The following is a 27534-nucleotide window of genomic DNA, read 5'->3' as shown; positions in this document are numbered from 1 at the left end:
CGTATTCCACATTTTGCAACAGAAACTCCGCAAGACCGCAGGGAAAAGGCCGAGGTGGCTTTTGGTGGGGGGCGGTGGGAGGGTTCGGTGATGCGGTTTGGCGGCGGGGGCGGCGGTGGGCACGGCGGAAGCGGAGGGGAGGAGCGGCCGCCTGACGGGGCGGGGGGTCGGACTGTGGAGGTGCTGTGTGCCTCCGTGGCGGTGCTGTGGCGGTGCTGTGACGGCGGAGCGGCCCGGGCAGACGGTACTGCGACGGGGGGCGGGCGGTGCCAGCCCCGTGGGTGTGTGGGTTTTGCCGGGATCAGGGCTCCTGCCCGGAGGGCAAAGGCCGAAGTGCGTGACAGACCGGCTGGCACCGAGGAAAGTCCTGCCGTGCTGCTCCAGGGAGTTTGTCCGGGGTTAATTCCCCGGCCTCTCCTGCAGCAGAAACCAAGACGGGCGGGTGGGTGGGCACAGAGGGGGTTTGTGGTTAGCTCTGGGTAGGATCAGCGGGGACGCTGAAGAGGAACTGCTCTTTGGAGTGCAAGTTTTGCAATCTCTGGGAGTACTTTGCCTTTCCCCTAGTCCAGACACTCCTCCGGGCTCGGGCGGTGGACCTGGCCCGAGCCCCGGCGGAGACCTCCCGCTGGTGAGCAGCTGCACTCCTCAGAGGGTCCGGAGGCCGACGCAGCGCTGTGCTGTGAGCCCGTCCTGTGCACAGCCCCGTGCGGGACGGCCTCGAGCAACAGCGCCTTGCACAGAACTGCTGTGGGGCCCATGTCCAGTTAGGAAGAAAGGTTAAAGTCTTGGATCAGATGATGAGCTTGCTGCTAAATTCATACTTGTTTCTCACTGAAAGGCTGGTGCCTGAATTGTTTTGGACGAAACAAGGTGGGAGGTTTTTAATGCACCGATCCCAGCAGTAGCTGCCTCTCTGACACCTGGGTAGCTGTGGTTCAAGGAAGGTCTGATGCACTAAAACATCGAGAAAGTTCGTGATTAATTTTCAGGTCCATTATTGCTATTCAAGAAACTCATTTTACCAATTTTGCAACTCTTTTATCACTAGTCTCTATTTTTCAGAGGGATATTCATTCCAGACCCATAACAGGGTCACCAAAATAGTTGCAGATATGTAAGTGTTCAGCCTAAACCCCAAATGCGAACCTTTAGCAGTGCATTGGCAGGAAGATATTCCCGGCTGTTTTGAGTGTAACATTGGGTTGAGACCGGCAGCCAGAGCTCCAGGTGGGCTGAATTTTATCAGGTCCAGCTCTGCTTTGTGGAGAGGTCAAGGGTGTTTGCTCTTTGTGCTTATGCTAGCCTGTCCTTATAGTGTGTTTCTCAGCCTTGATCCCACATGCTGGAGGTTAGAGTGTTTGTCCAGTCTGTGAGGGTTTAAGTGCAGTTCTCCTCTCTGATGAAGCTGAGACCAACATCTACTTTCTGAGCATCAGGAAGTGAAGTGTTTTTGAAGTATAGAAGGTCAGGAGCTCTGTTACTTGTTACAATGTAAGTTATACACGGGAAATAGAAATGAAGTGTATATCATGTTCTTATGTGTGTAGGGAGCTGCACTGAGTCACTTCTCTGAGTGCCTTGTTGCTGTTCAGGCATCAGGAATCTAGCTAGGCATCCAGCAGCGCTAGATTAGATGCCAACTCCACTCAAGACATACTCTATTGACAAGCGCATCTTTTTGTATCAGGAGAACTTTGCTACAAGAGACTGAGGTGTCTGCATTTTGGATGGGGGCACCTCTTTCTCCTGTGAGTCCAGTTCCTAATAGAGTGATGGAATGTGTGCTGTAGAGCCTTTGGAAGACAGCACCCAACACAAAGGACATCAGTGTAGAGGGCCAGGGATCTCCTCTGTCACTGTTGTGCTGTTTGTGCCTCTTTATTGATGCCTTGGGATTATGGCCAAAATTTTTACTTTGTGTCTCAGCTATGTATTGTGAAGTCTATACAAGCATAAATAAGCTTGCCTGTGAACAGATAAACCCTTGGCTTAACAACAAAGCATTCTGTTAGTCTGTGCCCGTCTTCTCATGAAATTTGCTTCATTCTTCTGTGACCCATTAGTGATAAGAGTACAGTGTTAGCTTTGTTTCCAGCATCAGGCAAGCTCACATCAGCTGCCAATGTCATACAGTGGCATGTGACTGCACATGGTAGGGAAATTTGAAAAGACACAGTGTTTCATCCCAGTGCCATCATCTGATGGGCTGACTTGAGCCCCCTGCTGCCAGGGGCATTGCCCAGGCCTTATCTGCCCAACACAGGTCAGTCCCATGCATTTGGTTTTTTATTTTAAAGTTAAGTTTTTGGGCAGATAGAATATAAAACCCTGGTACAGTTTGACTGTAGCAGAACTAGGTAAATAGGGAACACAGTAGGCATGGTGAAATATGTTGCTTCTAAAAGCATATTTTTAAAGGTACAGGAGCACTGGGCTCTGAATTGTCTATGAGAGAGGTGAAAATAGTGCTGGTAACACTAGTTTGTTATTCTTTGGAAGCCATCATGTGATACAGTACATTTTTCAAGTATGATATGACATATGACAAAACCTAGCAACTACTGAGGAGATTGCATCACAGCAGAGTCAAAAATGTGATAATTCAGGAATACCCTACAGTTCTGCTTTGATTGTAAAACTCCAGTAAGCTGTTAAAACTACAATAATAAATTATTTGGGAGATGCTTATTGTCATTATGTGGTTGAATGGCTGCATATTCTGTTAGTGTGTAGTTTTTCTTTTGTTCCATTAATCCACAGGAAACTTGGTTACATCAAGCACAAGTGTGTAGGAACTGATTGTTCTTCTATTTTCACGCTCATACAAATTTAGTAGTTTGGAGTGGCACATTCAAAATGCTAATTTAAAGCATGCTTCCTATAAGATCATCATCTTGATCTTATTTTATCAGGATTTAATCAGGAAACAAGAACTCTGAAGTCATGGCGGGGAAACCCAAGCTGCACTACACCAAGGGAAGGGGAAAGATGGAGTCAATCCGATGGCTGTTAGCAGCAGCTGGGGTTGAGGTTTGTACCTTTTTTTATAAAGTGATTTGTGATTAAAATTGGTATTCTCTGGAAGGGCATCCCAATGCATCTGTGCTTAGCGATATGCACATCATCCCATATTGTGATGCAGAATGCTTACTTAGACTGAGTGATACACTCTTGTATTGTATTTCATGTATTCCTTGAGCAATAGTTGCACTGTAAAGACATTTTAACATACAAAGAGAATTGATGGGTACCATTTTTGAAACATACTTTAAGCTGAGATTTTAAATTATTGCCACAGACAAAACTGTGACTTTTTCTCAATGCTTATAACTTCCATGTATCTCACAAGTCTTCTCCACTGAAAGACCATGCATACCACATGAAAACCTTTGAACATTCTCACCAAACAAAGTGCCTTTTGTTCTTTGGGTCAGGACTTTAGTAGGATAAATCAGCAAATCTGCAATGTTAGGAGATCTGTCTAGATTTACATTAGGGGAGAAGGCCATCCTAAGACATTTTAATTTCTACATTAAGTTTTTGTTTGAATATGTTTTTTTTAAAACTATTTATACTCTGTTGGAAATAAAAGGTTTTTTAAAATGATGCTCACTTGAGAATGTTACTGACAGAGAATTATCAGAGCATGGGTGCTGAGGAAATCAAGATCTTGTCCTCATTCAAATTTCCTGATTAAAAAAAAAAAAAAAAAAAAAAAAAAAAAAAAAAAAAAAGGAGGGGGGGAAGAAAATAAGAAATCCGGTGGATTAAAGAGGGAAATAAATGCTATGTAAGAGAGGCATAATTTACAAGGAGTTTCTCAATATTTCATGTGGCATCATCTGCTTTTTAAGTGAATGATTTGGTATCTGTTTATGGTTCATGCAGGCGAGTCTGGTCTTTATAATAAGGAAGTTCTTCCTGGAGCATAATGCATGGTACAGTCCTGTGAGATTGGGGACACCCAAGTCTTGGGTTATTTGCTGGAGTAGAGGTGAAGTAGAGGGTCTGTTAAGGAAACTTTCCTGTCTGACTATTCAGAAGCCTCTCCATCAGTCCCTAAAATAATTTAATCATAGTTCAACAACAGAGTAACAGGTTGAGCTTGTGACTCCATGGAGGGACCCAGAACAAAGGAAACCCTGGGTCTTTTATACCCTCACAATCTAAGTGAAGGTTTGTGTCATGGGCTCCTGCCATGTCTCACCTGGCCAGTGCCAGAGGCCCCCGTGCCCTTTATTGTGCAAATGGAGGCAGTGCCCAGCTCTTGCCTTGGCTCTTCCCAGAGCTCCATGAGCAGCTGGAACTGCAGGTGCTCACCCAGCTACTGGCACCGAATGGATTCCCCAGCAGGGTCAACCTAAAGAGAAAAGTATGGAGAATAGTGAGGAGAGGTGGACTCTGACTGCCAGACTTCCTCCCACTTCTCCACTGCCTTTAGAGTGACAGTGTTGTTTTCTATTGTTGCTTTCCAGTTTGAGGAAGAATTCATTGAAACAAAAGAAGACTTAGAAAAATTGCGCAATGGTGAGTCTGTAAACTGTACCCTAAGCATAAATTCACACAAGTATAACAAAAGAACAACAGGAGGTATTTTTTAAAGACCTGCAATATGATGTGACCTGTAAAGAAAAGCTGCTTCCTTGTGGATGCATTCATCCCTGAGAATTAGAAATGTCTTGGTCTCTTACCAGGTCTCTTTTTTATTTTCAGTGTATACTTCAGCAGTTTTGCAGCTTGCTCCTTTTTCTTCCCTAGATGGAGTCCTGCTGTTTCAGCAGGTGCCCATGGTGGAGATCGATGGGATGAGGATGGTGCAGACCAGAGCCATCCTCAGCTACATTGCAGCAAAGTACAACCTCTATGGGAAGGACCTGAAGGAAAGAGCCTGGTATGGTAACAGTGTACCACTTACTAACACTCCTCCGTGGTTGTTAATATTTACAGAAAGAATGTTGCTGTGAAGTATCTGCATGTAAAGGTGAGTATACCTAACAGACTGTCACTGACTGTAGAGGGTTTATTTTGTGAGAATGGAATGGCAACTCCAGAGATTGTGGTGATTCTTATGGACTGGCAATTGGTAGCCAGCATCATCTCATGATTAGACCTCAAAACTATTTTTTTTTTCCTAAAGTGGTTTGCATATGCAGTCTTTTCTCCCACAGCATAAATGAATAGGTTATCAGTGGAAAATAGCATGAATTCCACTTTAAGTACATTAATTGCAGCCTTTTATCTTGCTTATTGCATACACTGTGAGCCCATTTTACAATTTGTGTTTTGAAAAAAACTGGAAGTTTTCTTGAAGTGGAAGAACCAAGAAAATAAACCAGTGTCTTACATTACATTCATTAATCAACGTTTTACTCAGTGATCACTTCAGCATTGTATTTTCAGGAACAAAACAAAGCATAAACAAAATGGAAAGTTTGAATGATATATGCTGAACAAAAATATTTGTTTCAGGATTGATATGTACGTGGAGGGAACTACAGACCTAATGGGAATGATCATGTATCTCCCTTTTCAACCAGCTGATACAAAAGAAAAGAGTCTTGCCTTAATCATTGAACGAGCTACAACCAGGTACTTTCCTGTTTATGAAAAGGTAAGTGATAAATCACCAGGAGTTCACAAAGACAGTGAGTTCCAGGCTCTCTCTCCCACCCCACTCCCCTGTCCTCACACATCTTCTTTCTGGAAGGCAAGTGACAGTACAATTCTAGGAATGTATGATGGAGCCAGTATCCAGCAATGTGAAAAGAGAGCCACAAAATAATTTTTGGCTGGTTTCGATACTGGGTCTCTGCTGTCTTTCTTTTTCAACCTAGCTTAGTGGCTGATGGCTCCCAGCATTTTGCCTAAAGGCATCATTTCAATACTTGTGCCAGCCTTCAGTATGTACTGTCTGGGAGTGTAATGGGTCACAGAATTGTTAAGGCTGGGAAAGACCTTCTAAAGATCATTAAGTCCAACTGTCAACCCAGCACCACCACCACATTCACCATTAAACTGTGTCCTCCCGTGACATATCCACATGTTTCTTGAACCCTTTTAGGGATGGTGAGCCCACCAATTCCCTGGACAGTCTGTTCCAGTGCTTTACAACTCTTTCCATGAACAAAAATTTCCTGAGATCTAATCTAAACCTCCCTTGGCACAACTTGAGTCTGTTTTCTCCTGTCCTATCACAGGTTACCTGGGAGAAGAGGCCTACCCCCACCCTACTACAACCTTCTGTCAGGGTGTTGTAGGGAGCAGTAAGGTCTCCCACTCAGCCTCCTTTATTCTTGCTATTGAAAGTTAAATATATCTGTGCTTTACAGCTAAGGATCCAATTCTATGATCTTCCTTAAATCCATTGCTTACATGTATTATACATAGTAGGATTTTCATTCTCTGAATTGCTACTTGAGCATCCTTAGGTGTGCACAGAGAGATTATGCAAGCTTGATACATGTAGCATAGAAAGCATAAAGCAATTATTTACTGGCCAGCATGCATCAAAGAGCCTGAGCTGTGAGGGAAGGCATTGGTATGCTTGCCATCCCCTCAGAGCACATGAAGAGGCTTTCTTGGCTAGGGAGGAGTTGGTCAGGAGGGGGTGGATTGTTCTTTCTTCTCCCTGGAACATTGCCTGGATGTTACTCAACTGCCATTTTCTACCAACTTGCTGTTTGTTCTGTTGTTTTATTTCTCCTGTAAGGTTATTTTAGGTTTTTTTGTGTTAAAATTTTCTTGTTTGAATTGAGCCTGCTGTGATCCTCATCTCACAAGTTTGTTTCTGTTTGTAACTTTTCCTTTTGTGCCATGTGTGGTTGTGCTGTACAGACTTTCTCACTGTGCTTTTTCAGGGCATTGTGGTCTCGGAAATCAGCCAAGGATAAAAAGCTGTGTTGTTTCAGAGCTGAGCTGGCTTTCTAGCTTGAAGCCTTGGTTACCAGGCAGCTGAAGTCCATTCAAAAAAAAACCAAAACAAAACAGGACTTGATGCAATTTCATGTCCCACTTTTTAGAGCCTTAAATTGCACAAACAAAATCCACAGAGGCTGCCCTGTAAAATAACAATATAAATTACATAATCCAGCACCTCTGTATTATCTCCACTGCCATACCAATGGAGGGCTGTGCTGAGAGCTATTGGTTACACACACTAATCTTTAAAATATTAGAAGTCTGATATGTATGGAAAGTTATTAAACAATAAAAAATGCACCAAAATTCTCTAAGCCTGTGCCTTGGTGGCATAAACTACTGTTGTGGTATGTTTTAGCATGTATGCTCCATGTGGGAGAGTCTTTAAAGTAATCCTTGTTTGCTTATGGTAAAGACACAGCTGAACTTTTCCATGATTTTAGCCTAGTTAATTTGGTTAAAATGGTTAATCATTTTCTTTCTGTACCAGCTGTTTGAGATGTCCATTGATTCAGCTTATCAGGGTTTGCAGTCTGTGTTATTCATTCAGCAAGCTGACAAGAAACATACCTGGCTGTGAGCGTTCACTTAGACACTCAGCAGCCAGATGGAGCAGCAAAAGGCAATATGAAGCCCTGCAGGCAATCAGATTCTGATGCTGTGGTTGGGAGTTTCCATCCAGTCTGATAAACAGGCTGTGGTGGACATTGTTAGAGCGGTGTAGGAAATAACTACGTGAAAGCATCGGCTGTGACTCTGCCCATGATTGCTGCCTCTGTGGTAGAACTGGCACATGGGCCTGGAGAAGCAGCTGGCTTCCAGAGTCGCAGACTGATGTCTTCCTGCACATTTGTTACTTAAGAGTGGCCTTGGTGTGACTTAAGCACAGACATGTCCTTCTCTTGCTCCTGATAGGAGGGTGGTAGTCTTCAGGACAAAGACAGGCAGGAGAGCTGGTGACTGCTCTGAAGCTGTGCTGCAATGTTCATCTCAACCTGCCTGCTAGTTGTTAGTACCTTTGGCAGGCTGTGATTCTTGCATCGGCAGTTTGCCATAAAGGAGTCCTTCCTTACAGGATAAAGGGTGGGAAGGTTGTATTCCTTCATTCTGGACATATTTCAAACTGTAATCAGCAGTCTCAAATTTTGCTGAAACATCTGGATATTCACTTAACTTTTTTCTTAAAAATTCAAGGTGTGCTTACATGTAAACTGGCCTAACTACCTTTTCCAATTACTTTAGTCCTGTTTCTTTTGTGTGATTAAGTCTTTCTTGTGGTACTGGACTTGGTATACAGCTACCTGGTGCAGTAGGATAGAGTGAGAAATGAGATCACACACACTGAAACACGAATTCTGATTTAATTTTTTTGTTTAAAGAATATTTATCACTTTCTGACTTCATTGGTCCTTGCATGGCTTTGCTCTGCTGTGTTTTTTTAGAAGTCAGTCTGCAATGAAATACCTAGACAAAATTGTTACATCCTGTCGGAGTCCATGTTTCCATGGATCCTCCACAGAGAGTGAAAAGTACAGAGATAGAATTAAAGCCTTTAGAAAAATTAGAATATATAAAAGCTTTAAATGCACAAAGTAGAAATCCAACCCTTAGCTTTAAGCTTTGCATGCCCTAAGTCCTAGTTCAGTGTAGAAGGACACAGCTTCAGGCCTAGTGATAGAGTAAAGACATAACAAAAATAGGGTAGACTGCTGTTTGTAACTCGTATAAACTTAAAGACATAACAAAAATAGGGTAGACTGCTGTTTGTAACTCGTATAAACTTTATGTAGGGAAGACAGAGTTTTTCATATATGATAGGATAGAGGTTTTTTACAATAACAAGATAGAACTTCAGGCTAGCAAGATAGTGTTTTGCGTTAATAGATATGTTATGTGCGTAGGTTCTGATACTGTTTTTCGTAGTTTTACGAACTTTAGAATTGTACCTAGATTGGTTAGTGTGTAGATAAAAAACATGAATATGCATTTTGCAATTTGGGATAAAAAGCCTCAGGGTTGGAGGTGGAGGCATCGATTGATCGATCAATTCGATCCATCGATCCAACCTCCACTCTTTGCAACCTGAGGAACGATCCTTGACAGGGAGCCGAGACGGGATTTTAAGGTATTATACATCGCGGTCCCCGCACTAAGGGACCTGGGCCCCGGGGTCCCCCCTTTTCCCCTGCAGCACTCACTACCGGTGCGCCGGTTGGGACAGTCGGGGACTCTGTGTGGGGAGGGACCCCGGGGCCCCACTGTCTTTGCGATCCCACGGACGGGAACCCTGCGCGGCTCGGACCCTCCATCTGCCCTCGCGGTCCCCCGGACGGGAGCCCTGCGCGGCTCGGGCCCTCCACCTGCCCTCGGGAACCCTGCGCGGCTCGGGCCCCCATTGCCCTCGCGATCCCCCGGACGGGAACCCTGTTTGGCTCGGGCCCCCATTGCCCTCGGGAACCCTGCGTGGCTCGGGCCCCCACTGCCCTCGCGATTCCCCGGACGGGAGCTCTGTGCGGTTCGGGATTTCCCGTTGCGTCCGCGTCCCTGTGGCCGAGGGCTCTGTGTGGGTTTGGAATTTCGGGGTCCCTTTTGTTATTACGATCCCTGTGGCTGAAATCCCTGTCTGAAACTTGTGATCGATTCCTCTCTGTTAGTGTGATCCCAGCGATTGAAAATGCAGACAGTAATAAGAGGTTGCTTTACCCTGAGGCTATGAATTATTAGAGCTCTGTTTGTTAGGAATCTTATGCTTTGTTCGCTGTCTCATTTGAGTTGTATGTGTTAAGATTTCTATGCTTTAGTTATTGTCTTGTTCAGACTTTCTTTGCCTAGGTTTGTAACTGGTTGTAGAATAAGGCCGCTCTTAGAACTCTCTACCTTCAGATATGTGCTTTTGTATAAATAAATTACTCTATTTAAAAATCAAGATGTAGTAAGATCTTTAGAGACTTTATACCCGTACCCAGCCTAGGCAACATCCCATGTGATTTATTTTTTTAAAAATTTGTTCATACTTTATAGGCCTTAAAAGATCACGGACAGGATTATCTTGTTGGCAACAAATTAAGCTGGGCAGATGTCCATCTGCTGGAAGCCATTTTAATGGTAGAAGAATGTAAAGCTGATGTACTGTCTGCATTCCCTCTGCTGCAGGTTAGTAATCACCTGGTGTCAGTGTGGAAGGTAACAAACAAATTTCACTGAGTGTTGTTAAAAGTTAATTGATGTTTGCATCTTTTGAGCCATTGTACCTACACATCTCTGGGTCTGTTTGACTACATAAACATGCACTCAGTGCACTGCCTTGCCCCAGAGCTGCTGGGGACTCACTTTGCTCCAGTTCTGCTTTTCCCAGCTGTTCTCAGCTGGCAGGAATTCACTCACTAGTGCTACCAGTTTGGTCCTGTAACTGCTACTTCCATGTCTTCAAACACACCAACAACATCCAGAAGGAAAGTCTGTGGCCTGGTGTGTCTGCAGGTCCTGTCCTTTTCTTTTTGCCAGTAAAATTAAAATTTTAAGAAATCATATACAAAAAGCAGTTAAGTTTCATATGTTCTGACTTCTGTAGTGCTTTGCACTCATTCCTGTCCTTGTCTCGTTTTTTTTTTTCCCCTCAAATATATCTGCAGGATTTGGAGCCAGGATGTGGGGTTTTTTTCTTCTACTTTCTACTGGATGAATCTTAACTCTTTCATATTAATTTCTCCCATTCCCATCTGGGAAATTATGGGTATGGCACCAGCATTACAGATCAGAAAATGCTACTACCTTTTTCTGTTTAATAAGTATGTCTGACAAGTAAAAATCCAAATCACCTGATCTTTAAGCTATAAAGAATGGAATTATAATTTCCTTAATCTTATTTGCTTTACTGTTGCTTCTTACAGGCTTTTAAAGGAAGAATCAGTAACATTCCAACAATCAAAAAATTCTTACAGCCTGGCAGCCAGAGGAAGCCACCACCAGATGAGAAGTTTATTGCTGTTGTGAGGAAAATATTCAATATCTAATCTGATGAAGATAACCCAACTGTAGTATATTACCAGAGCTTGTCTTGTAAACATTAACTGCATAGATGTACTCTGTAACTTGCATCATATGGCCAGTGTTGAAACACTAACTGTGAATACACTTTTAAATTAGAGTAAAAGGCTAATTTGGACCTGTTGAGTCCAGAAAGAAGAATTTCATGAAGCAGTTATATAAAATAAAATACGCTGACACTTTGTGTGTGCTGAATTACAGTGCAGGCCTGGTAGGGTAAAATATTCAACGGTAGCTTCTGGAGTACTGTAGAAAAGCCTCATGATCCCCAACCCCCTTTTTTTATAAACTGCAGGAGAGAGGAGCCACACCATGAAAATTGAGAAGTCATTTAAATTCAGGCCTAGAATCTTTTGGTTTGGTTTTCTAGGTGGTCTCCTAGAAAATTCACTGTCTCCCTGTTGTATTTCACAGCTTAAAAATTAGGTAAATAAAACCTTCAAAAGTAAAATTAAAATTCATGATCCTTTTAAGTTTACAGGCAGAAGTAAGAAACTTTTCTAATCCCCACATGAATCTCTTAGGAGTGATTTTTTTCACTGAAAGATCAAAGTCCTTGTGTTTAATTGGCCTGCTGTGGTTTTCATCCGCTGAAAGCACCCATTCCCTTGGTCTTCTTTTTGCTGCTTGGCTGCCTGGTCAATGAGGCGAATGCCCCTTGAGTGGTTTTTTTGTAAGGTTTTACCTTTGCCGTCATTTCCCACAGTTTTGAAGCCAAGTGCACTGGCTGCTTACCTTTTGAGTGAGTTTTACCTCAACAGTGCTTAAAGCATGCACTACTATGTCAGATTCTTTTTACCCTAATTTCATGGGAACCATCACTGTTCCCTTTAAGAACATTGCCATAAACCATCCTTCTTTGCACTTAGTTGTTTCTCCTCACTCGTTGTTTCTCCAACTGCTTAGGCAAACAGTCAGCCAGTGTACATGAAGAATTGCTGCCCAGCAGAGTTAACTCCTTTCCTGACTCGTGCCTAAGAAGAGCCACGTGCATCTCAGAGGTACAAACCACACGTGCCCCAGGCACTGGGGCACTGCTGAGTTCCAAACAGGTTTACATTAAAATGACCTCAGTAGCTGGAAGCAGTGCTTTGCCATGCCCAGCAGAGTACTCACTTCACTGGGCTATTCCTCTCTTCCAAACAAGTGCTATGACTTAGGAACCATCACAAAGGTGGTATCATGATAAATGATAATCTTCATAAGCAAACTTTGTATGAAAAAAAAGAAAAGCAGCAAAATTTCCATTTGTTTTCAAAAGTGCACCCACCATACTGCTTCCTAATGATTTTGCTTATATTTCCTGTACACCAGAAGACAGTCTTAGCCAAACTTTGAGACCCCAGGAATACTTATTTTGTACACAAATCAAAGCAACTTTAATCCCTGAATAGTTTATGACTGACCAGTCTCTTCTGCTTATGGAGGGGACTTCAGCAAGAAAATCTTTGTGAGACTGGAATGGCAAACTTGTTCCAGAGTACTGAGAGCTTGGAACCTCTCCATGCAGCACGACAAACCTCAGCCATGGTTCATGTCTCTGGCAATTTACAGCACAGTACATGTTTAATCACTACTGAGTACAAAGCAGAGCACCAGGCTCCTCCATTGACAAAAGGGTTCACTCGTCTGCTTAAAAAACTGGTAAGCTTTGAACATTTTACATTTTATTTGAACACTGATTTTTTATATTTAGAACTACGGGAACAAAAATGTGCATTGCAAAGGAAGGTGGTTTTCTAGTGCAATACAGTACAGGCCCAAGACTTTTTTGATTTGGAACTGATTATTTATTCTCAGAAACTACAAAATTATACTTCAATACAAGATAGCTTTTTAGCATAAACATATATTTATAGATATTCTTTCAGAGATACAGTGCAAGAGTAATTCAATTTCCTGGGGTGCTCTGCACCCCTAAAAGAGATCAAACTTACAAAGAATCCCATGAGTTAATAGATTGCTTAAATGAAAGTAGATCAAAATATACCAACAAAACACTTGCTTTAGTTTTTAAAAGAAGCTTTTAAAATATCAGCACATGTCAATAATCAAATAACAGGTACAGATCTTTTACGGAAAATATAAATGCAGTATAAGACTTGTGTTCAAACTTGTCTTTCAAGTATGGAGAGCATGTCTGTTTGGTGGGCATGGCAGTCATATTCGGCTCTCAATTCTCCTACAGCAGCATAAAAACAAGCCTCAAAATCATCAAAAGGCTGAAAAAAAAAACCCAAACAAGAAAACATAAATATGACTGTCAATAATAAAACCAGTGGAAGTCATCATTAAATAACAGTGCATTCATAAATAACTGACACTGGAGTCTCTATTAAGTCACCTTTTCAGGTGTCTAAATCTACAGTCTTGGTGTCTTGGAAAAACAAAGCCCACCTAGGCTGGAAAAGCAATCCACAACAGACAATAACAATTTCCAGTGTAAATCTTTATTAAATTTTGCATCTTGATAATTTGCTTCTGATTTTTTCCTCCCTGTATGTAACTGAAGTAAAACAGAATGGTTGTATTAAATCTGGTAACAACAAAGCAACAGTTATTATTCCTTCAGAAGATGGGGATTCTGGAAATGTTTTCCATTACAGATTCATTAGGGAAAAAAAAAGTTTTGAACTTACTCCATAATTTAAATCCAAATTAATAAGTTCAGAAAATTATATTTTCCAGATTGTCAAACAGCAGCAATAAAGCAGTTGGAACAGCCAGAATTCTTTTAATTTGCATTAATACTGACCAAAGTTCTTAGGTCAGGTCAAAAATGTCCTGGTTTTCAACACTACTGTGGTTCCAGTAGATTTGAACGCAGCACTTTTAAACCAAAGTGTTGGCCTTTTTTTCCTAAGATGACTGTGTTGTATGAAATTAGACTAATTTTATGTGTATGTGTTCAAAAAGGCTTATGTAGGTTCTTCTAGAAGCCTTATTGATATGCATTAATATTTAACTACTGACCTCTCCTTTCTGTGCTGAAAAAGTCACTTCTTATCAGCTGCATCTGCCTAGTAACATGAAAAAGCTGTTCACTGTGAACAGGACTGTGACCTCCAAACTAATTTCACTTAAGCTGTGTAGCTGCTGAATGACTTCCACCAACACTAGCAGTGACATCCACTGACACTGCCTTGAATCAGGTGTGAAATGGCAACGATTTGAAAACCAGTGAAATCTTGACATTAAGATCTGCAATATGTATTTACCTCAGGCATGCTACTAGTCCGGCTGGCATTAATTTCTTGGACCTCTTGAACCTCATTCCCATTATAATGGTCAAAAGAAAAGATGAAACTGTGAAAGACAATCCAATATATTTATGTTCTCACTTTTCTCAGTGGACCACTCAGGAACACACAGAGTTATCAAAGGTCATTGCTGTTTTCCTATGAACTGCAGTTTAGTGAAACATTAGATCAGAAATAGAGGCTGTAAAAACATTCTTGCTTTTCCAAAATACAGCATTATGATTTCTTTTAGCTACAAATAAAGTTTCCATGTGCAGCAGAATGCTAAATCCTATTCTATGAAGACTAGGTAAGTTTTCAGTCAGTCAATTCTACTCACATCTAAATTCATGGGGATACCAACATAGTAGAAAGAATCTTGGCCACAGCAGTAACATGTATACTGAATTACAGGAATAGTGTCTCATAAATCCCACCACCCTAGTTTTCTGTTTTCTAACTATTCAAGGAGCTAGAGCATTCAACATCTTTTTTATTTTTAGAAGATTAGCTATTTATTTGCTGAGCCTTAAAAACTATACTGGAAGGTCTGCCACCTATTTTTGCTACAGAATATGACTATCAGCATCTTCTTCATGACTACAATTCCTTTGAAGCCTTTTGCTATGAGGGAACCATCCTTGCCTGTGACAAGAGGTGGGCAGCCCAAGAGGGCAATAAATGCAGCACAAGCAGCAGAGAACAAACATCATGAAAGAAACTGCATCTTCCTCCTGGAGCAGTCTTACCTAAACATGGAGGCAGCAATGAACTCATTAGGCATAGGGATTTCACCTTGAACTATGGCTGCAGAGTGCTACATAAATGAGAAGACTGAGGAGAACACATAAAACTGCAAAGATAGCTACCTTCACTAAAGAACTGTCACTTAAAATGCTTCCTAGAAGTGGGCAGAGAGCAGGACTTCTCATGAGCAGCTGGGCTTTGTCACTCTCACAGCTAAAGTATGGCAGTTCCACAGATCTCTTCCCTGTTTATGGAGCAGTTAAACCATCTGGCTAATTCTCTTCAAATTCCACTGTCTAGTCCTGGGGCCAGCCCTGTGTTCGTAGGTGTCAAAAATTAGTTTTAAACTCACTTCAGCATTATAAAACAAGCCCTGACAGTTACAAGTATCTTACAGAACTCTACCAACTATGTGCACTCATTAAAGATACCTTTATTATGCTCCATTATCCATTGCTCTTATTTTCTAGTCACGTAGCCTTGATCCTCTCAGGAATGTCTCAAGAGTGAACTATTCCACAGCATGTGTTTTGCCAGAGTCCTGAGTATATTTACAGTTTATTACAAGCTACAAAGCATATTCACTCTGTCATGTTTCTTTTTTTTTTTCCATTTGCTGGTATCTAGCTTTTTTACAGGTTCCAGAGACTTTTTAACGCATTCAGCTTTTAGACCAGATTTTAGAAAGTCTTATACATTCACTGTTTCAACTTAATCCAGTCAAAGAAATTCAATATATCAAGACAAATTCAATCCAGTGAATCATATTCAGATCAGAATCAAATTGCATTGTGAATGCTACTAACTCTTGCATATTGAGATTTGAATTTCTGCATCTACTTCAAACACATAAAAATGCATTAAAGTATCCAAGAAACCACAGAACTTATTTCAGGTGAAGTAGGAAAATGCCTGAAATAATAATTTATAAAACAACTAAGAGAATTTGCCTGGGGTACCCATAGGCTACATACTCTTTGCATGCAGGACAACTTAAAACAACCTTACTATCAAGGTCTTGTACCAAAATATTACCTAATATTACTGTAGGAGAGTCTTGCATAGGTGAAAAATACTGTCAATAATTACAGTTTGGATGGATGGGTTGTTTTTGGATTTCCTAACCTTTTAAAGGTTTGTGTGCTTGCTTTATTTTACATTGTAATTTACTGTAGTGGTTTCTAAGTTCAGAGTGGTCACTTTCTTCCAGGCACTTAATTTCCATCTTTCATTTGTGCTCTAGCAGCTCTTCACATTTTGGCATGTTACACATAAGTGAAAACATTCTAATTTTCCACAAAAGCATTTATAATAAAAAACAATTAAAACATTTCTTTGTAAACTAAGACTGCTTTAAAAAGTCTTTGTTCCTTTTACTTTATGTAAGGAGAACTTTCTAAGGCAGGTTAGTGAACTCTATCATTGCTGTAACTTCTAAATAAGTAATATACATTTCTCCACTTGAGAAAGTCCTCACATGCCTAAAACTACATGACAGTTATTGCATACTTTGTATCCTGTCTTTCTTAGCAGCAAAGGAAAAACACTAAGTCCAACTGTTCCATTCACTGGGAGCTGAGGATAAGTTACGTTATGCAACACTGGATCCCACGCTTACTTTACTGCTCAAATTGCAAAATTCTAATCTGTAGCTCTAATGATTTTATTGCAGTACTGCCTCCTGTTTCCCAGCTGGATTTCACAATATGTGCAATGTTAGGCAACCATCTCATAAAAGAAGTGCTGCCAGGTGGTAACACACGTGCTCGCTTTGTGTCAATGATCTGCATTACCCTGTAAATGCCTCCTGAATTTTGCAAGCTAAGTTGAAGTGTTGAACCCTATTTAAAACCTAGCATGTAAACCAAAGCAATACCCCAAATTTACTAAAAAGAGAATTTTACATGTAGTTCAGGATGCTACTTGTTTGTTTGTTTGTTTGCTTACTGTAGTGAAACACTTACACAGTGATATCTTCACATTTCTCGGGTCACATGATACACAGTAAGCTCCATAACCAGCCACAGAGCCAAAGGTGAGTCCAGCAGCTAAAGAGATTTTACTACCTGCAAGAAATCATTCAAGTGTTATTTCTCAATACAATGTCTTTAAGCTCAATCTTTATGTGCCAGTTGTCTCTTTACACGGTAGTATCCAAACATACTAAAAGCAGCACTTGTGAGTCTCCAAAAAATGGCACAAATGTGTCAATATATATAAAGAGTAAATTGGAAAACATGTGTGGTCATAATGTGAGGCCTTTCAGTCTGACATCAGTCCTGGACAAAGAAATGCTATTACCAACATCACATTTAATGAATAAAGAATGAAAAAACAAATAAATGGCAGTGACGATGAAAACAGGTCTTTTAAAAGTAACTTGACATCTTCTTGCATTGCTATTAAAAAACTGGTTCATAAATCCCAGGTACATTCCTAATATATTTGGATTTCTGAACAGACATTTGTCTTGGTACCATATGATAAAATTGCAGAATCTGCACAGCAGACATTATTTGAATTAAGCTGATCCCCAGATATTTATAAATAAAGAATCTAGATGCCCAATGTCATTTAGCTCCCAATCCCTTTGTTTTGAGTATTTTTAATCAAGACTTTGCAAGCAAACACAAATCATAACCAACAAAAAATAATCTAGATTTGCCAAGAAGATTGACCAAGAATTGAAAGAGTGAAGAGAACAGGTGAACGGGACAGTCAGTGAGTGCAGCTGGCTGCAAACACAGAAACACAGCGTTTCCAGAAATTCAGATGTGAAGCCCTGTCTCCGAGAGCAAAGTACGTGCACACTACGAGGGGAGATGGTGACCCTAAAGCACAAGAATGGTGGCGGACAATGGAACAGGGACAGAGCGAGGCGCTGCTGGGGCTGTGCGGAGAGCAGAGACAGGACCCGCCCGCAGCTCTCCCTGCCCGTCCTCGGTACCGCCGCGACCTCTGCCGGTGCCGGGCTCGGGCACGGCGCTGCCGCCCGCGGGGCTGCGGGAATCCCTGGAACACCCGAACTGCTCTTTGTGGGGGCACACTGCCACCTAAAACCTGACTCGATATCTTACTGTGAAAAGGCACAATTCTAACAGCGGCAGAGAATTAACCACCGACTCGGAGCACACAAGTAAAGGGCTTTTTCCCACAGTGCACCTGGAAATGTCAGAATCGAGCCTGGATTCCTGTGTAGAAAATAAGCTTTAATTAAGGTATACTGTGTTCAACATAGGCATGATTAAAAGGAGATGAGAAAGCCCAAAATGCATTTAAGGTCAAAGATAACATGACAACGTCCACTCTTTGCCTTGAAAATAAACTCACTTAAAAATGCTTAAGCTGGCCCAAGAACATCTCACGAGACTCAGTGCACTTACAGCAGCACATGAAGGATGTAAAATGCAGCTGTGTTAATTAAAGCAAAGCTTTCATGTCTCACATTGCATAGAAGAAATCAAATGCTTGATTTCCAAACCCTTCTGTCCCAGTACTAACCTTTACGAGTGTATGCTACCACACCTCCAACCACCAACAATGAAGCATATGCAAAACCAATCCAGTCAACAGCCATGGTCCCACTCTGGAAAGAAAACAGACATATTGCAACTGAAGGCAAACAAGTTCCTTCCTCCTGGTAAAAAAAAGTGATCATTACTTACAGGGTTCTAAATAAAGCCACACTCTCCTAAGCCGTGTTTGACTACTGTGTCAAAACCTTCAACAGGTGAAGGTGTGCCTGTTGGCTATTTTACCATCCTTTCAACAACTGCTGCCCTTCCTTACACCCCAGTATATCATATTTCCATTAGGGGATTTTTTGGGATATATGTGGCATACATTTTTCCCAGTCACAAATACATGTAACACAGGCAAAAAGCTTGACACCATCCAAAGCATGTTTTGTTGCACTTGTGCCATACGACTGAGCTGAGTGCACACTACGGATACATACAGGTCTTCTGGGTGGTCAGCTCAGTGCTTTCATCTCCTTTCAACCACACCGTACCTGGAGCATTTCAAGCTGCATGTAACAAACTCTGCACCAGGAAAAATACGAACTTTCACAGTCTAGTCAAAGTTTCCAGACAGAAACTTAGGCTGTTTTGGGAAGCTGTACATACAGGTACTTCATCCTGTATCTATGCCCCTTTTATTTCACCTTTACATTTTGATGCATTGTCTGAAGTAAGGCTTCTGTTCGCAGAAAGCATTTAAGGTTCTGTCGTGATGCTGGTCCTTACTTCCCTGGCAGGGCTGTGGAAGGCGTGACTGGCAGTGCTGTGCAGCCCCTGCAGCACCACGGCCTCTGCCCCATCCCCCGGTGGGACACACCTTTCCCCTCCTCCCAAATCAAGCGTACACTTAATTAAGCACACCCTTCTTTATAGCTCAGCGTGTTTCCTTGGCCGCAGTGTTAAAGAGTGGTAGCAAAGAGTGCTCACTCAGCATTTCATGTCAAGCCTTTAGTATCAAAAGAAATACAGCGAGCCCACTCCTCCTCATGTCGTAACTCCTCAGGATAAAAGGTGGGTTTAGGGGGCCATGGCACCCGGAGGACGAGGTTTGCAGAGGCGGGGGCCAGGGACGCAGGGCACAGGGACCCCCGCGCCTCTGATGTGCCTGCCCTTCGTGGCCGCCTCCCGCCGGGTCCGCAGCCCGCCCGTCGCTCCGCGGCGCCCCCGGGCGAAGGCAGCGGCCTGCGGGGCCGACCCCGCGCCCCGCCCAGCGCCCCTCACCCGCCGCCGCAGCCCAGCCCAGCCCCGCCGTACCTCGTCCCGCCGCGCCGCCCTCAGACCTGCCCCGGCCCCGCCTCCCGCGCCCGCCGGGCTCCGTGGGGCGCCGGCCCGGCCGAGCCGCCCCAGCCCCGGCTCAGCCCCCGGGTGGCGGAAGGAGGCCGCCTGTCGCCGTGACGGCGGCGGCGCGGCCCGGCCCGCCCGCAGCGCCGCTGGCGGAGCGGCGGCTGGCGGCGCTCGGCGGAGCCGCGCCGCGGGGGACAAGCGGTGACAATGAGCCGGCAGCGCCCCTGCGGCCAGGAGGGCACTGGAATCCAGGGGGCATCGGGACGAGCGCGGCCAACGGGAGGTGATCCCCCTCCTGCTCGGCCCTAGTGAGGCCACATCTGGAATGCTGTGTCCACTTCTGAGCTCCGCAGTAAAAGAGAGACATGGAACTACAGGAGAGAGTCCAGCGGAGGCCACAAAGATGACTAGGGGTCTGGAGGATCTCTTTTATAAGGAGAGACTGCAGGACTTGGGTCTGTTTTGTCTAGAGAAGAATCAGAGAGGATTCATGCATATAAATCAGAGCTGGGTGTTGAGAGGGTGGTGCCAGACTTTCTGGTGGTGCACAGCAACCGGACAAGGAGCAATGGCCATGAACTAAAGGGAAGTTTCAGCTCAGTTGGACAGAGCATGGTGCTAATATTGGGCTAGATGATCTGCACAGGTCCCTTCCACCCCAGCAGTTCTGTGATTCTGTGAGTGGTGGCTGTGCTGGTGCAGGGCAGCACACTCTGTCAGGGCCCCTCTGTGCCTGTGCCCTACTCCAGGGTGGGCATCTCCTGCTTGAGACTTCTGATCCAGCCCTTCAGGCTCTGGAAGGGTCTGTGGATATTTTACTCTTTTAAGGCCAACTCCCCTTTCCTTGCCGTGTTTAGGATGGAAGAACTCACAAATGAAGGAGTCCCATCTTCAGATGCACTTGTCCCCAAAGTGTGCCCATCCCACGGAGACCTGGGCAGGGGCAGAGTGCGGGTCTGCTGCCTGCAGCCCCTACAGCCGCCCTGTGACCCAGCACTGGGCACTCATTGCTGCACCGAGCACCCTTCTGCCCCCTGCTCTCTCGTAAACAGGTTCCACTCTCTCCTTGCTTGTGTTTTTTGAAAGTCTGAGGGCTGCTGCATGAAGTCAGGTGAGCAGGCACGTAGGCTGAATGCTCGGATGTGTTTGTCAGGGAAAACATCAGGCACGAGCCCCAACACTCTGATACTAAACACGTAGCTAATTTATGAAACTGCTTGATGTGGTTATTTTAACACCCTGACTTTCTTGTCTGCTAGCCCTGTTTGCTGGACCTGTTCCACCACAAGCTATTTTTGTCTGTATTTTGTCCCCCTCCGCAGTGTTTCTTTAGCTTTTTCTCATGTGAGTGATTCTTGACCAGCACAGGACGTGTCCTTCAGGGGTGATACAGGGGTGCCTGTGTGCGACATTCCCCACACTTCCCTTGTTCCCACAAACAGACTGAGCATAAACATGGCCACAACAGGGAGAGACTCACAATGCCATGTGATAGGACTTGGATACCTGCCTTCTTCAGGGGTAATTTGAAAATCTCTGCCAAAATCCTGTGTTTCCTTTAGATTTCTTTGCTTAAAGGTGTGGGAGTTTTCCGCTCCAAAGAGCAAACTGGAAAGCAAATCAGCATTCTCATTCTCATTAACGTATCTAATTTCCACTCCTAACATTCCATTTGTTTTTTTCTGGTAGTGTTTAACTGCTGCAGTACAAACCCACTGCATGTGAGCTGTCCAAGTCTGTCTGCTCAGTGGAAAACAGAACTGCTGTCTTTATCTCACCACAGTGTCTGTGGGAAGGAAGACTGAATGTACTGCAACTTTGGAAAACAAACGGGACACTTGAGGGCAGGATGGCTCCAAAATGCAAACAAAAAGAAGATTCATAAGCTGGAATCCAGAAATCTTGGATTTCTTCATGAAGTATTATGAGACTTGTGGCTCTTGCAAAGCACAATAAAATAATCAGGGAATTAAATGGAGCAGAACCATGGAAGTCTATTTGAGGGGATTCCAGAGTGTAACAAATACAGTATCTTTTGGCACCTCTAGGATAATGACCAGTTGTGGTTACTGATTCAGTGATACTCATCACTTAAGCAGACTGGGTACCCCTGAAGTCTGGGTAAAATTTGAATTAACATAATTATATGCTGCTTGTTATGTTGCCTTCAATTTTCAATTACAAAAAGTATTTTGTACTGTTTTCCCTAAGGTTTTACTTAACTGTTGTCTGATGTGAAATGGTTGCTGTATTTTACAGCACAGATGGGACATTCTGAATAGGAGGAGAATGAATTAAATTAGTTTATTGGTAGCATGACAAATCAAACATCTCAATCCTTACAGAGCTATAACAGAGCTAGCAGCATAGCCAGTGTTACTGTTGCTGTGTGCTTTCTTGTATAGTTTTCACTTGCTTGTTACTGCCAATCTGAGCTGAAATTTCCCCTGTTGGGTATCTGCTTCCAGCTGTTTTATTTTAGTTTGTTTTGGTTATTTTGTTTTGTATTATGATTTGTTTGCTTTGGTTTTGGAAAGTTCCATTTACAACAATCGAGCCAACTACAAGGATGATTTTAGGCAAAAATACACATTTTTGTCCATTATAAACATAATCGTTTCACTGAATAGCCCCTAGCATCTCTTTGCTTTGGAAAAACAAACCTCCAAATCTGGCAAGTAAATTGCCTTAGTTTCAGGGATATATTTTTCAGGGATATATTTTTCAGGGATATATTTTTCCATCTTCAGGAAAATGTGACCTGAAGAGAAAAAGAGTTGAAAGTGTTGAGTGGAGGCTTCTTAAACATATAACTTGTATAACACAGCCCATCTTCTCCTGGAACATTTTTGCTGCAGCTACCTGTTGTTAGAGAAGGTGTTGGCAGGATGAAGCACATAAAAGGCCCCTCTCTGCAGTAACTTGTTTGTGCTTTTTGTTGGTCTTCCTGTATGAACACTAAGAGCTGTTCATAGTCATAAGCTTCAAGTAAGATTTAATGCTAATTGCTATTCCAGAACATAATGTGATACCAGAGGTGATCTGCAGAATGTAAGAGTGCCTCTGAAATCCCGTAGACAGAAGAAGGGTGCCAAGGTGGGGAGAGGAGAGCAGCTAAGCACCCTAAGACAGGTGTAGTTTTGCAATATTTTTGTGCAAAGGTTGTTCTCCTCATTGGGTTGGATTATGGAAAAGGAAGAGGAGACAGAATACTGTTTCTGAAATGCAGATTCAGAGGCTTCAGGTTTAATAATCTGCAGTTAATAAAGGAAGAAGTCAGTTGGTATGTTCCAGTACACAAAAGTGATTGTTACAGATAAAATCTGTAAGCTTTTACATACACACACATATGTAGATAAGCAGTGAGAAGGACTGTCAGGTGTCAAAGTAATAGAAGGTTGTTTTAAAAAGCTGAGGAGATTGATGTACAGACTGAAGTACAACTTTCTGCGGTGACTTTTTGGGTTATTACACTGTACTTCTGAGGTGTCACTTCCTTGAAAACTTAGTATGAAAGCTTAGATCTGGAATCATCAATCAAATAGTAAAAGGCAGAGATACTGCATCTAATAACAACTATGAAGTAATCTGACATTTAAGGCCTTTTCTATGAACTAAACATATATGAACATAGGACTAAACAGGACTATGTTCATATAGGAACAGGACTAAAGCCTGCAAAGGAAAAAGAGATAGGTTCTTGGACAGTGATTTCACAGGAGATGGTGCTCAAGTTTAATAGGTCACTGCTGCCAAAAGGGCCTCTTCATTTCCAGTTTTGTGTTCCAGTCTGTTATTTTGTGAGTAATTGATGAGTTTTGCTCTGTCTCTCCCAGTCCTCAATGACTGAGTCAACTCAGTAGCCCAGCAGAAACATAACCAGACAGAAAAAAATGTAACATTTTTTGCTGAATTCATTCAATCAGTCATTTGTTAAAATTAGTTAAGTCAGGCGTGTTTACAAAGCATCAGAACACAAAGGAAGAGATGGGATTACATGAGGGGCTGGAAGGCTGGGGAGAGTCTCTATAGGCATCAGCAAAAAAAAGTGAGATAACCTGAAGCTGTGCATTTTCCGTGACTTGTCAGGAAACTTTGCCTGCAAGAAACCATTAGGTATGGCACCAACTGAAATTCTTGGTAAATCTGGGGAAATGCAACTCATAATTATGGTTGGTCAGTGGTATCCCAGGAATCTTCCCAGATGCTGAGTCCAGCAAACACTGAAATAAGTACATGCCCACAGAAACCTTCCTGTGGGCCTTGCAAGCTGACAATATCCACAATATTAGTGTGAGAAATTAGGTTCTAGCAACATGTAAAGGTGGAGAGGTCAATAGAAACAAAGTACAAGAATGGGATTGTGATATACAGTGATTTGAGAGAGCATATGTTAGATTGTTTCTGCTCACCAGGCATAATCAAAGGGCTGTAGGTGGTGTTAAGAGTGAGTGATTAAACTGCATTGGGTTCTGCTCAGTGTAGGGGTTTGGTTTTCCCAGCTGAGTTCTCAAAAACTGATAGATTTCATCTGAAGGAATAGAGGCTTTTCTCTTCAGTGTCTCAGGAATCCTTGGTCTAACTAAATCCAGATTAGGACCACTATCTGTGCTCTGCTTCTGATATATCCCAAATTTTCCATCATTATAATAAGCATGTGGATTTTAAAGTAGTTCATAAAGAACTAGAGTGAAACTCCAAGGGATTTCAGAGTTATTTGAAGTGGCTTATTGGTCATAATTTGTTGTTTTCAGCTGATTGAAAATAACTCATGAGGATGAAAGTTTCTTGGGTCAAAGGAGGGATTTTTGTGTGTGTGTGTATATTTTCAGACCCTTTCCCTAATATTTGTCATACTATGACAGACAGCAGATCTCTGATACCTTTCACCACTCTGTGCTTGTACAGAGGGGTCTGTTTTCACCTGCACATATTGAGAGACAAGTTTTTCAGACAACAGCTCACTGAAGGACAGAGGCATAGGATCCCTTGCCCTCTCCAAATTTACCAGGTATAGTGAGGATTACCTAAAACCTGTGCCTCAAAGCTTCCTGGTCTGAACAGCAGTTTAAACCTAGGGAAGCTATGAGATGGAAGTTTACATATACATACCCTGTCCTTGCTCTTTCCTAGACGTCAGTTCATGCCCACTGTTCTAACTCTTTCTCTCCTGCCCATGGCCATAGACCAAGACAGGAGCATGAGCTGGCAGAACCTTGTTCAGGTCCAGTATGGGCAAGCTTGTGGGCAGGAGTATCCACATCACAGCATCCTTCAGATCATTCTCACAGTAAAAAGAAGGGACAGTGACATAAAACATCCCTCCCACGAGGAGGGTGTCACTGAGATCCTAGCTTTTATGGGTGCACAGAGAGTGGCTCAGGCTGTGATTCTGCAATAACTTATTTCAGTTGCTGCATTCCCCATTCTCAGTCACTTCCTTGAACCATGCCTGGCATTCAGTGAACTCTGTGCTGAGCCATGATGATAAATCAGAGAAAATTTAGCTCACTGCTGACATTTTGGTTCTGAAACTGCAGTCTTAGGTCTGATCCTTAGAGCTGGTCCTTGTGTATGTATTGAAGAAGGGAGTGAAATGTGGAGGGACAGTCCCATTCAAACCTACATCCTATACTCTCAGGGATCGAATACAAGGAAGTGAAGCTATCCAGAGCATGAGCCTCAGTTTGGAGACAACAGATGTAATCAGGATTTATAAAATCAAGGCAGTGGATAGAATGAATAAAGAGTGGGGTTTTCTAAATCCTGCAGAACTACAATAGGAGCAGTCATTGAAACCAGTAGGAAACTGGTTTAGAGAAGATAAAAGGGAATACACATTTTTTATGTAGCAGATATGGTGAACTTGTGGAATTTACTGCTGGCAGAGGTTTTGGAAGCAGTGAGTCAGCACACTGGAAAGGAGACTAAACAGTTAAATGGACTGCATATTCATAGAGACATGCAAAAAGAATTTAGTACGGATATGCTCCCTAGTGTCCCTAATACAGAGGTTGTGGGTGCTGGAGAAGAATAAAGGAAATGTATATGCCTGGCTTGTTCTCTATAAATAGTATCTGTTGCTGTTAAAGAAAGGATACTGGGATAGTTGGATGTTGGTCTAACCCACCAGGACATCCTTTATATTCTTTTCAGAGCTCTGATTTTGTGTCCACAAGTATGTGAGGACAAATGCAGTGTTGGTAGGAGTTTGTATTTTAATTTTTGAAGATGATACCTCAGGGTTCTCTGGATGCTTCAGGATACTTCAGTGAGACCTGAACTATAGGTCACTAACACTGCTTTGTAGCCTATTAAGGAAACATACACTTTTAGGACAGTCCACATAATATCAGTGCTTAGATAGGGACTCTTAGACTGAACTGTAGCCCTCCTGATGCTGCTTGAGATCCTTCAGCTTTGTCTGCATAGCAGTTGATGAATACTTATGTCTCAGGAAAGATTTTGTAAGCTGTGATAGAATTTCCCCCAGGATATCAGTGTATTTTGGAAATATTATTTGAGAGTCATCTGCTGGAAAACATCTAGTGCAGCTGAAGGAGAGAGAGTGCCAGACTAGACAGATTACTAGGCATGAATCCCAGCCCTTATTTGTTTGAGTACTCCTTCTGCCTTCAGATAATCACATTAACATCAGGAGTACTGCTTACACAAGTACTACTGAGAAAAAGTGGTGAACAGGCTTGGGCCCTCAAAGAAATGTTCTTGTTCCAGTGCTTTCCTATCAGGTTTATGATCTTTTCCTCATCAGAGCTCATTAGAGCTCATTGGTACATCCACTAAAGCACTAAGGAGGACCGCCCACCACTCAGCAACCTCCGGTAATGATTACCAACCCATCTTTTACATCTATCAGAAGTAACATTTTTAACAATTCAGATGTTGTTTTCCTTCCCTTTCCTAAGCTCTTCCCACACTTAGAGATACACAAGTACTGTATTTCATGCTTGGTTGATTATGAAGCCAGATCTTTTGCCTCCTCTGAGGGTTTTTTTGCTGCTTCTCCAGTGCAGATGAGCCAGGAACCTTCCACAAACCATGTGCTAGAGGAGCCCCCAGTGGGTGGTGAGACTGGTATCTCATGGTGGTTGTCATCAGGCAGCGTGGGTTAGGATATGTCTTGCCAAGCCTGCCTGGAGAAGCACAGCTCAGTGAGACCTTAGGGATCTTGCCTAATAACAGCAATAACCTAATTTGAAAAAAGGAGAAAAAAAAGCTGTCTCCATTTGCTTTGTGACTGATGATACCCAAAGGAGTACCACTGTGAGTGCAAAGGGAAGATTATAACATCAACTGATAGAATGTGTTTACATCTCTACTGTTGGGTGCAATTACTCAAGCTTGGAAAAGATGAAGTAACTTTCATTTGTCCACCTAAAAGAAGAAGCCAAGTTAAAGTACTTATATAAATCAGCCTCAAATGTGAAAGTGTGAGATAAATAATGCCAGCAACACTGCAACATAAAATCCAGATTTCAAGCCAAACATCCATGAAGGAAGAAGGATTCCATGGAAAATATCATATTCCTGCAGTCTTTCTGATCACAGAATTACACTCATTATGGTAAAGCTATAATTGCAGCCTTGTGAATGCAGTGCTGCAGACAATGGCCTGTCAGTGTTTTTCCACTATAAACTCTCCTGTGAGGTTTGCATTTTTGTGAAATACAATTATCTTTGGCTGGGATATTCAGCTACATTCTTATCCCAGAAATTGACCTTTTTTGTGTGCATGTTTGTTTCCTTTACCAAGCTGT

The 27534-nt window shown here is 42.6% G+C and overlaps 2 protein-coding genes across 2 annotated transcripts; one reads left to right on the top strand and one right to left on the bottom strand.

Moving 5' to 3' along the window:
- Nucleotides 1-114: 114 nt before the first annotated feature.
- Nucleotides 115-11160, top strand: LOC134546533 (glutathione S-transferase). Its single transcript, XM_063389350.1, has 7 exons — nt 115-244; nt 2913-3030; nt 4476-4527; nt 4759-4891; nt 5470-5611; nt 9940-10071; nt 10809-11160. Exons 2-7 carry the CDS (start codon nt 2944-2946, stop codon nt 10929-10931), a joined length of 669 nt encoding a protein of 222 aa, XP_063245420.1. The 5' UTR covers nt 115-244; nt 2913-2943; the 3' UTR covers nt 10932-11160.
- A 1572-nt stretch (nt 11161-12732) lies between these two features.
- On the bottom strand, nt 12733-19924 carry TMEM14A (transmembrane protein 14A). The gene is made up of 5 exons (XM_063389353.1): nt 19727-19924; nt 18453-18537; nt 16916-17017; nt 14184-14271; nt 12733-13187 (listed from the first exon to the last, which is right to left on the bottom strand). The coding sequence occupies exons 2-5, from the start codon at nt 18526-18528 to the stop codon at nt 13148-13150; spliced, it is 306 nt and encodes a 101-aa protein (XP_063245423.1). The 5' UTR covers nt 18529-18537; nt 19727-19924; the 3' UTR covers nt 12733-13147.
- Nucleotides 19925-27534: the final 7610 nt, after the last annotated feature.

The sequence above is a fragment of the Prinia subflava genome, chromosome 2, assembly GCF_021018805.1.
Source record: "Prinia subflava isolate CZ2003 ecotype Zambia chromosome 2, Cam_Psub_1.2, whole genome shotgun sequence".
Lineage (NCBI taxonomy): Eukaryota > Metazoa > Chordata > Aves > Passeriformes > Cisticolidae > Prinia > Prinia subflava.
The sequence above is the reverse complement of the archived record's forward strand: the minus strand, read 5'-3'. Positions and strand labels throughout refer to the sequence as shown.

What these genes read in the sequence shown, in the direction of transcription:
- LOC134546533 (XM_063389350.1), top strand. Translation starts at nt 2,944, where the DNA reads ATGGCGGGGAAACCCAAGCTGCACTACACCAAGGGAAGGGGAAAGATG. An exon ending in GACCTGAAGGAAAGAGCCTG is followed by an intron (nt 4,892 to 5,469) that starts GTATGGTAACAG and finishes TATTTGTTTCAG; the next exon opens with GATTGATATGTACGTGGAGG. An exon ending in CTGCATTCCCTCTGCTGCAG is followed by an intron (nt 10,072 to 10,808) that starts GTTAGTAATCAC and finishes TGCTTCTTACAG; the next exon opens with GCTTTTAAAGGAAGAATCAG.
- TMEM14A (XM_063389353.1), bottom strand. Translation starts at nt 18,528, where the DNA reads ATGGCTGTTGACTGGATTGGTTTTGCATATGCTTCATTGTTGGTGGTT. An exon ending in GGTAGCATACACTCGTAAAG is followed by an intron (nt 17,018 to 18,452) that starts GTTAGTACTGGG and finishes GATTTCTTGCAG; the next exon opens with GTAGTAAAATCTCTTTAGCT. An exon ending in AAATGTGAAGATATCACTGT is followed by an intron (nt 14,272 to 16,915) that starts GTAAGTGTTTCA and finishes TGTCTTTCACAG; the next exon opens with TTTCATCTTTTCTTTTGACC.